Here is a 9,571-nt window from a genome sequence, read left to right as displayed (position 1 = left end):
CACACAAATTTCTATGGGGGGGGGGGGGGGGGGGGGGGGGGGGTCAGTTAACTCTTTCTCTGCCGAATGTTATTAAAGCGATAGCAGACTGCAATAAACGCAGGTTCGACTGCTGTAGACTGGATCCTGTTTTACTATAGAAGGTGCACATGGGAGGTAAAACCATTTCGTCCGCGCTCAGCTGAATTTCATTCTGTCTGACTTTGTGTTTTAATCATGTATTGTTTTCCGGTGCACATGGAACTGCACGTGCTTGGGGTTTTTTTGAGTGCCCTGCTGAGGGATTGAGCGCGATGCTAGGAGTCTCCTTATCTCATCCCAAGCCTCCCGCGATGACCACGGGGTGTCCAGCGACTATCAGCCGTGTCAGATCGCATTGAGCCCGGCTAGGAGCGTCCCGGTGGAGCTGTCCTTCTTCATTGTGCTTCAGATCCCACACTGCACCCGCGGGGTTTATCTCTGCTCACTCGGAAAAGCCACCGTGACAGCTGGGAAAGGCCAAGCTTCCGCGGGGATCGCAAGTGGAAGTGACGCGCAAGCCCACTAAAGACTTGCACTCTCCCCGGACTCATTTTTAATTGCGTTTTAGTTCTGATTGCATTCTGTTGCACACAGGTGTGGGGGTTCTAAAGGTAAATTGCACATTTTGGATGCATACAGCTCGGCGTTTAACAAATTATGAAGTGGTCTTTCTGTTAGATTGAGAAAGAAATCGGATAATAACGACTCCCTTCATAACTATATGTTTTTTTTTTTTCTGAATATATACATCATGTTATATTTTCTTATTACAAATGCAATTGGAATCACTTCTCTGTAGATTGACAAAGTCTGTACTGGGATTCAAACTTTGTAAACCCAGGTTGACCCCGTTATTACCTTATCATAAAAACAGGTAAGGTTCCGCATTACTGCTCAACAACGAGGACCAGTGCGTTCTATTGTGACGTCACCAGATGCGTACTTCAGAACCACGGACAGCGGCGTCATCTTATTGATATACTGTAAAACTAGTATTGCCGTGCCAAAGAACTGGGGCTCGTCAGCGCTCCGGAGACAATGTAAAACACTGTATTCATGAATGGACACGTTATATTCGTGTGTGTTTAACAGTTTAGTAAATTGAACGCCAAATCATTTGAACTGTACCTACTGTCAAATGCTTGCTATTGTTATACATTGCCCCAATAGAAGCGCCTTGGAAGGTAAATAAAATGACGCGTCACCTGGCGGCGGCTGACACGAGTTATAATATATAATCTTATCGTCGCGCTGCTTCTTCTAGGCTTAGTTTGAGCAACTGAGTGTTCCGGTGGAGACCGCTAGGGGACTCATTAATCACACGGCGTGAAACTGGTGCATTTTACATGGAGTCCTGCATAAACATACAGTACTAATAGAAAGCATCTGTCTGTCGCCAGTCAATTGCATAGTGCTGTCTTCCTGCTGAATAATGCTGCTTCTGTTTTCAACTTTGGGACTAGTCACGTATGCACGGGTTTTAACCCCCTGTTGCTGCAAGTTGTACCAGAGGCATATCTACAATACCAAGTGCAATATATATATATATATATATATATATATATATATATATATATATATATATATATATATATATATATATTAGTTCAAAGAGCCAGCTGCCCAACGCTTCGATATGTTGTACATATCTTTCTCAAGGGAGCCTCTACACACACACACACACACACACACACACACACACACACACACACACACACCAGTTACATGCATGTATACTATTTCACGATTGTGCACAAGGCTATGGAACAATGCAGTAAACTAAACAGGCTTGTGGGGCCCTGCTGTTGTAACACTTCTCATCACAATGTCGTGTCGGCCTGGGTGTAATTTAATGAGCTGCCCTTCAATTCAGAGACTAGCTGCCACCCTTTGGTGTGAGTCTGTGAGAACACCACTGCCCCGATTTAGACACGGGTCTCAGTGAAATCAGTAATGAGCCACTTGTCTACTCTTGGGTCTTTCATAAGTAGGCAGACAGGAGCAGCAAAATGTCATTGAAAAATAAGGGACGCGGTTTGAAGATAAACTAGACATTCGGGGGGATGAAAACCGTCGGCTTTAGTTTACCGTCTCGTTTATCAAAGTAGGGTGTTTTGCATCTTGGTTGTTTACCGGTGTGTTTCTTAATTAGCTACTGCAATTAACAGGCAACACTCTGTCGGGAATCTGCTATTCTCCAGTTTGTAAAACAGAGCGGGATCTGGATGCAGGTGTGAGCCGAGAGAACATTGGCCCAATTACTACTGCACTCCCTTTAAACCCATTTAAAAACATGGCACACTAATGTAAAGCAGGTATCGCACTAAGGGGCTGTGATCCGCGCTCTCTGCGGTTCTTAATTAACTTGGGTACACAAGGGTCTTTGTCTCGTGTTAAAGAGATGAGCCGGCCATGGCTTGTATATTTCACAATTAAAAAAGTACCACCTGCTAGCTGTACATAAGAAAAAGCATCGCATTGCAATGGGAAGAGAACTAAAGCTTAACCCCAGCATAGCCAAATACCCATTGCACTGTACAATGGCAAGGATCGTCCTTCTGGTCATTTCAGTGGGGTGTGTGAAGTCATAGCCGTGACTCTATAAAGTCGTAGCCACTGTATAAATAGCCATGGCCTTCACTTGGCTTTGCCTCGTGACTGCCAGCCCTCCCTGGGCGTGGCGTTATCCACACAGCGACACGCCTCGTGTTGTGCTGTATTACTAAATCATTCGGATACACACACGCGAACACTAACATGTTTTTATAGAGTTAACAAGCAAAAATCCCATTGACATCCGGGACAATTAGTAGAACTATCAACCGATTTGAAAGAATATTCTTCCACCAGTCCCTGGCTGTCTGGTTTTGGGGAAGGATTAGATCATGATAGTCCTCTGGCGAGCAGAGAAGGTTTTTTTGAATATCCTGATAGTCCTCTGGCGAGCAGAGAAGGTTTTTTTGAATATCCTGATAGTCCACTGGCGAGCAGAGAAGGTTTTTTTGAATATCCTGATAGTCCACTGGCGAGCAAAGAAGGTTTTTTTGAATATCCTGATAGTCCACTGGCGAGCAGAGAAGGTTTTTTTGAATATCCTGATAGTCCACTGGCGAGCAGAGAAGGTTTTTTTGAATATCCTGGACACGACCGCAAGTATAAAAAGCGCAGATTTGCTTTTTCTTCTTACCAGTGAATTTTAAACGCGTTCCCTTTTCTTACGCACTTAATGACTTGAGCTCAGTTTTCAGGGGAGGAGGCACAGCCTATTTTTACAGATGCCAAGGCAGTAATTACACTGCTGCAAATTACCATCCCTGCAGGCAGACCGACTGTCAAAACGATGTGGCACCGAGGCATCAAGCCGTTCAGAAACAAAGGCTTCCATCCCATTACTTCTTTACTGTCACGCTAACTGAAAACACGAAACAGTGCTAAAAGAAACTTCAAATAAATTCAGTGACAAACTTTTCGAGCAGAAGCCTCTTTAAAAATGTCTCTTTGAATTGAAAATGGCAAATTCACCCAATAGAATAAAATTAAAAATGAGCACGGTCTTTGATTTTCTCATTCCAGAAATCCACAAGAGGCTATGACCCGTCAATATATATATATATATATAGTATATATATATATATATATATATATATATATATATATATATATATATATATATATATATATATATATATATATATATATATATTGTTTTCTCTCTTGCTTTTACCGCAGCAGCGCTCGGAGCAGCTGCAGAGTGCAAACAGGTTAGCAGAGCCCCTGGGAGAAAGTGCTCTTGGGTGGAGAGCTCATTAAAACTTATACCACGCTGAAGGACTTTTCATTTCAGCTGCCACAGTCACTGTGCCTGACGATGTCTCTGGAGAGATGACGTTTCTGCTTCCCCGCTCAATCATCCCCGGTCAATCTGCACTCACAGGCGGCGTGGCGAAACTATAGCTAGTTAACCCATTATTGAACTGTATTATTGGTATTTCCAGCGGTTTGAAATCAGTTCTCCTGCCTCTATATAAGCTCCCCGCACCTCACAATGCAACCTGATCAGGAGAGTTGCCAATGCAGCGCTCCCAGCGTGACCCCCAACAGCAACCTAGAAATTTCTGAATGCATGTTCTTTGCTTTGAAGAAGTTGCAGCGTAACGACAGCAGCGACCCCAGCTCAGAACAGAGGCACACCCAAGTCCCATTTCCCTTAAAACCTTTGTAGGCACAGAAACGGCTCAAAACACAAAGAGACCGTGGAATCATAGGTTTCTAACCACAATCACTCCAAACCCGGACCCTCGCGCAGTGACCGCCTGTCTTTGTCACGCTCTGCAAGGTGAACTGCCACATCAGTTGTTCTTTTAGATTCCAATCACAGGCAAATCATCCGCTCTGTGGTAAATACAATCAGCCCACAGCGGAAAAATCAGACCCCGAGTCTCCGACAGACCCCTCAGGGTGCACTTGAATTCAATCAATGGAGTTACCGGCTGATTTCTTACATAAAGTCTAAGTTTAGGAGGAGCCTCTGTGTGGCTGAGCTGATTTTCCTTCCATCGTCCAGAATCCGTCCAGCACTCGCAGACCCTGGTCTTACCCCTGCTGGAACCAATCTTGGGCTGCCTCCGACCATCAAGAACTGGAGGTGAGAAGCACTGTGGTAGAAGAGGGGCGGGGTCAGAGTAGAAGAGGGGAGGGGCCAGGGTAGAAGAGGGGAGGGGCCAGGGTAGTTCTGTTGTATATCACATAAATTACATAAGCATAATATTACATAATATATTATTATTAAAACGAACTCAGTGTTTAAATTAGGAGAGGTGATGGTACATGAAAACACAGACCTGCTGTATTTAGAGGTACACTCTTTAGGTGAAAAATATACTTGCATTTTATTTTATAAATATTTGATTTGATAAATTACGTTAGAACGCTTTGCCTAATAAAGTGGAAGATGGTGAAACCAGGAATAACTCGCCCCTTTATTTCATGTAACCAATGGGTTAATTTGAAGACAACGACATCACAATACAATGAATCTGAATCCAACAGCTCTTCTGTTTCGTTAATCTGCTTTTGATCCGACTTCCTCGTGACGTCATTACCATTTCTAAACAGCACTCTAGTCAGATGAGCTGAGCTCGTGGTTTTGCGTCACGGCACGCACGCGGCTTTGGGAAGGAATAAGAGGACAGAGACAATCAATCAATCACTCAATCAATGAAGCAGGGGCACCGCGATTCATCTGAAAGTACAAACCGTCACGTGGACTCTGTCTTTTAAACATTCCTGTGTCATTGAAAGTGACACAAGCGTGGGTTTCCAGCTATAAAATGCGCCTTTACAGAACCGCAAGAAAGGACGCAAGTAATTCTATTGCAAGGGGACTGTATGAGTCTGGTTTTAGCTTCAAGACAAGATGACAGCATTTCTGCATTCATATTTATGGGTGTATAGCCACTACCAGTCAAACAGGTGTCTTTAGTTAAGTGGTTGAGAGATTGATGCCAGTTCTGGCTTAAAAACAAAAACAAAAACAAATAAAAACATTCAAGCGTTTTCATGTTTTATTTGCGTTATGCTTCTAATATATTTACAAAACAAGTACAAATGATTAGCCAACTTGCACAAACCGTGCAGCAACAACCCGACAAATAAACTATAACAGTACATTACATAAATATCATATACACGCATATCACCTACAAGCAGAGCTTCACATAACAGGAACGCATGCGGACCAATAAAGAACATCGCGGACTGTTCTTAGACGCGAATGTGTACCGTCTGCATATTTTTAACATAAAGCATTTTTAAATAAAGGCAGGGCGGGTGCTCGCGGACAGAAGGTGCGCTATACGTGCGTAACGTATGGATTATTACAGGACAAGGGGTCTCAGGGCTTTGTCAGCGATCTCCGTGAATCTCGTAATTAAATGAATTCTAAGGGCGACTTGTCATGCAGTCTCCATAAGAGATCAGGGGTTGTAAATTTAAGGTTATGTCTTTAGTCCATGAAGGTTTTGGGGCTCATCGTCTGAACACCCCCCTTCCTCAACCCCTAGGAAAAGTGGTGCTCCCTCCAGTCCAGAGCAGGTTTGAGGCACAGAGACAGAAATCCTCCGTCCCCGCTATTAGAGAAGTGGTGCTTCCTCCAGTCCAGAGCAGGTTTGCGGCACAGAGACAGAAATCCTCCGTCCCCGCTATTAGAGAAGTGGTGCTTCCTCCAGTCCAGAGCAGGTTTGCGGCACAGAGACAGAAATCCTCCGTCCCCGCTATTAGAGAAGTGGTGCTTCCTCCAGTCCAGAGCAGGTTTGCGGCACAGAGACAGAAATCCTCCGTCCCCGCTATTAGAGAAGTGGTGCTTCCTCCAGTCCAGAGCAGGTTTGAGGCACAGAGACAGAAATCATCCGTCCCCGCTATTAGAGAATCGGTGCTTCCTCCAGTCCAGAGCAGGTTTGCGGCACAGAGACAGAAATCCTCCGTCCCCGCTATTAGAGAAGTGGTGCTCCCTCCAGTCCAGAGCAGGTTTGAGGCACAGAGACAGAAATCCTCCGTCCCCGCTATTAGAGAAGTGGTGCTCCCTCCAGTCCAGAGCAGGTTTGAGGCACAGAGACAGAAATCCTCCGTCCCCGCTATTAGAGAAGTGGTGCTTCCTCCAGTCCAGAGCAGGTTTGAGGCACAGAGACAGAAGTCCTCCGTCCCCGCTATTAGAGAAGTGGTGCTCCCTCCAGTCCAGAGCAGGTTTGAGGCACAGAGACAGAAATCCTCCGTCCCCGCTATTAGAGAAGTGGTGCTCCCTCCAGTCCAAAGCAGGTTTGAGGCACAGAGACAGAAATCCTCCGTCCCCGCTATTAGAGAAGTGGTGCTCCCTCCAGTCCAGAGCAGGTTTGAGGCACAGAGACAGAAATCCTCCGTCCCCGCTATTAGAGAAGTGGTGCTCCCTCCAGTCCAGAGCAGGTTTGAGGCATTGTGACTGCTCTCTCACTCCTTAAAAGAAAGCATGGTTATCTTGCATAGGACAACAACTAAGCACTCAAAACCTAGCGTTTTCTTTTGGAACAGAGAATGCATGCCCATTTTTTTCAAGTGTTCCCCATAAATGCTTGTATTGATGTAAAAAACTAACAAAAGACAAAAAAACAGGATTCCAGCACCACCATCAATTTTGACAAGAAAAAAAAAAGTCGCAAGTCAGTAATTGCCGATAAGAATCTCCTCCACTTCTTTGGACGGTCTCCTGTCGTTTACCAGCAGAGTGATCATGCTCTCCGATTTGATCATGAGGTTGCACCCGAGGAAAAAGACACCGAAGACCACGGTAAGCGACAGGACGCACAGAACCGCAATCTGGACCACCCGCGTGATGTACAGGCTCCGCTCATCCTGGATCGACATCCCGAACCCGTCGTCGGTGCTGACAGAGCCGGTGACATTGCAGCACCGGAGAACCGACTCCACTACGTTCGCTCCGACTGCCGGGTTAAAAGCCCCTGCTGCGCTGTTCACGGTGGTCGTTGAGTTCATACTGCTGTTGCTGTGGTTGATTTAGTTCTGTATGTATTTCCAATGTGTTTTACTGCATTCAGTATCCCCTGACCTCCAGTTTGGATGTATATATGTTAGAATAGCAGAGCTCGTTCTTGATCACAGTTGAGATCCCAGTCAGAGAGGTTTCAAAATAACGAACAGGCGGTCTCTCTTCTTACTGGGCAAAGCACTTAGAAATGTAATGACGGGAAAAAGGAAGTTGAGCAACGTTAATTCAGTTACTCGCGCGTCACTGTACACGAAATGGGCTCATTAAGCAAATTCATAGCAACCATGTAAACCACGAACACCGCTGAATGCAATCCTTCGTGTAGACGAGATAGCACTAACTGGAATGCATGTTCCTGCCGTGCAGTGAAAGAGGCTGCGGCGTGCGATTCCATTCAAGCACAGCGGCGTGTGGTCTTGCGAAACAGCCGTTCATTCCAGTAGTAAGACCCTCTAATGACGGCGTGCGGTTTTGCAGGGCTGGTTGTTAATTAACCGTTTATTACCCAAATGCACTCAGAACAAGTTCTGTCTTCTTATCTGCACGACAAGACCCGACGTCCCGCCCGCATCCTCTCAGCTCAGATTGACTGAACACACTGCGTGCAAGTGACCCAGAGTACTGCAGCTGACACGTGTCACTCAACCAATGTCTTCCAGAGAAAGCGAAACACGCTAGCTCACACGGTACAGCAACCCTAATTTAAAAAACACGCTCGCACACAAACGACATGTGCACCATGGTTAGTCACGTATAAACCTATTTCTTAAATAATTTATACATCCAGATCGTTTTTCATTCTTTAACAAGCACTCCTGATCGTCACACTGCACAAGCAGCCACAGCAGTTGCAGTAACTTTGTGTATGTTGGCACCATCTATCGGTCGAACGCGGCATTGCAGTCCAATCAAAGTAGTGCTTCGGAGCTCACCTGCGCGACTCCAGGCGGCGTCTGTCTTTGTAACACAGGTGTCTAAATTGTCGAATGCTTCCCGGTGCTTCATCGACCGTGTATCTGTTTAATCACACAAATGAATTCAAATAAACCAACAGCAGCTCGACCCTCGATTTTACAGGTCACTTGGCTGAGACGCAATAAAATATTCTTACGCGATATTTATCTGAATTAATCGACCGGAATCACTACGCACGTCATGGGCACAGCTGTGCTGCTGCTGCTTCCCCGTCAATGTTTTACTTACTTATTTATTTATTTATTACTCCGTGGAAAGTTATATTTCAGAATCAAACGATCACACGTTTAATGCTACCAGCCGCGCACCGAAAGCATAAACACAGCAGGCGAGCGGTAGAATGAGTTCAATAGAAAACGCAACGCCGAGGAGTCATACAGTTGTGCCGCCAGTTTAAATCCCTCCTGTTCTTTGAACATTGACGACAAACGTTCTGTCGTCACCACGTCAATCTGAAGCCAACCAGCGCCGCCTACAGGCCGGCTATAAAAATGTATGATAATATAATCATTACAAAAACACCGTTCGACTTCAAAAAGGTCCCTGAACTCAGCGAATTGGCTTGATTAGATCCAAAGGTACCTTTTTATACAGGGATGAAAATAAGACCCCAATGCACAGCAGTTTGATCCATTCCTGGTTTTGCTGTGTTGAACGAGTCACACCTGAGTGTTTCCTACACACTGCGGCTATAATTAAAACATGGAATGAGGGAAACTGCTATGCAAGCGGAGTCTTATTTCCGTCCCTGCATAACTTGATACCGACCAACCAACACGCATTTCAGCATCTGCGCATTGTGGAGGGCGAACAGTTCAGTTTCTAATCTTCACCGTTAGTTTGTTTGCGCTGTAACTTTGGCTATTGTGACGAACGCCGTGACATTATTAGTCATTTGCTCGAAAGCTCCACTAGATGGCAGTATATCCCTCCCAGTTTTTTTGCAACGGGTGGAGAAGATAGGGAGGCTTACTGTAGACCGTATTTCTACTCATTTTCCTGGCTAACTGCCCAAGGGCTTATATGCAGCTCTGGACA

At 45.3% G+C, this 9,571-nt stretch overlaps 2 protein-coding genes across 2 annotated transcripts; one reads left to right on the top strand and one right to left on the bottom strand.

Annotated features, from left to right (window-relative positions):
- Positions 1-5,536: 5,536 nt before the first annotated feature.
- On the top strand, positions 5,537-7,213 carry LOC121308848 (transforming acidic coiled-coil-containing protein 3-like). The gene is made up of 2 exons (XM_041241530.1): positions 5,537-6,906; positions 6,979-7,213. Exons 1-2 carry the CDS (start codon positions 6,020-6,022, stop codon positions 6,992-6,994), a joined length of 903 nt encoding a protein of 300 aa, XP_041097464.1. The 5' UTR covers positions 5,537-6,019; the 3' UTR covers positions 6,995-7,213.
- On the bottom strand, positions 7,213-9,114 carry rprm3 (reprimo, TP53 dependent G2 arrest mediator homolog 3). The gene has a single exon (XM_041241531.1). It carries the CDS (start codon positions 7,543-7,545, stop codon positions 7,213-7,215), a length of 333 nt encoding a protein of 110 aa, XP_041097465.1. The 5' UTR covers positions 7,546-9,114.
- Between the last annotated feature and the right edge of the window lie 457 nt (positions 9,115-9,571).

This window comes from Polyodon spathula, unplaced genomic scaffold (genome assembly GCF_017654505.1).
Source record: "Polyodon spathula isolate WHYD16114869_AA unplaced genomic scaffold, ASM1765450v1 scaffolds_784, whole genome shotgun sequence".
NCBI lineage: Eukaryota > Metazoa > Chordata > Actinopteri > Acipenseriformes > Polyodontidae > Polyodon > Polyodon spathula.
Note: the sequence above shows the minus strand (reverse complement) of the source record. Positions and strands in the feature narration are given on the sequence as shown.

Coding starts and splice junctions, on each gene's coding strand:
- rprm3 (XM_041241531.1), bottom strand. CDS start 7,545: ATGAACTCAACGACCACCGTGAACAGCGCAGCAGGGGCTTTTAACCCG.
- LOC121308848 (XM_041241530.1), top strand. CDS start 6,020: ATGTCTTTAGTCCATGAAGGTTTTGGGGCTCATCGTCTGAACACCCCC.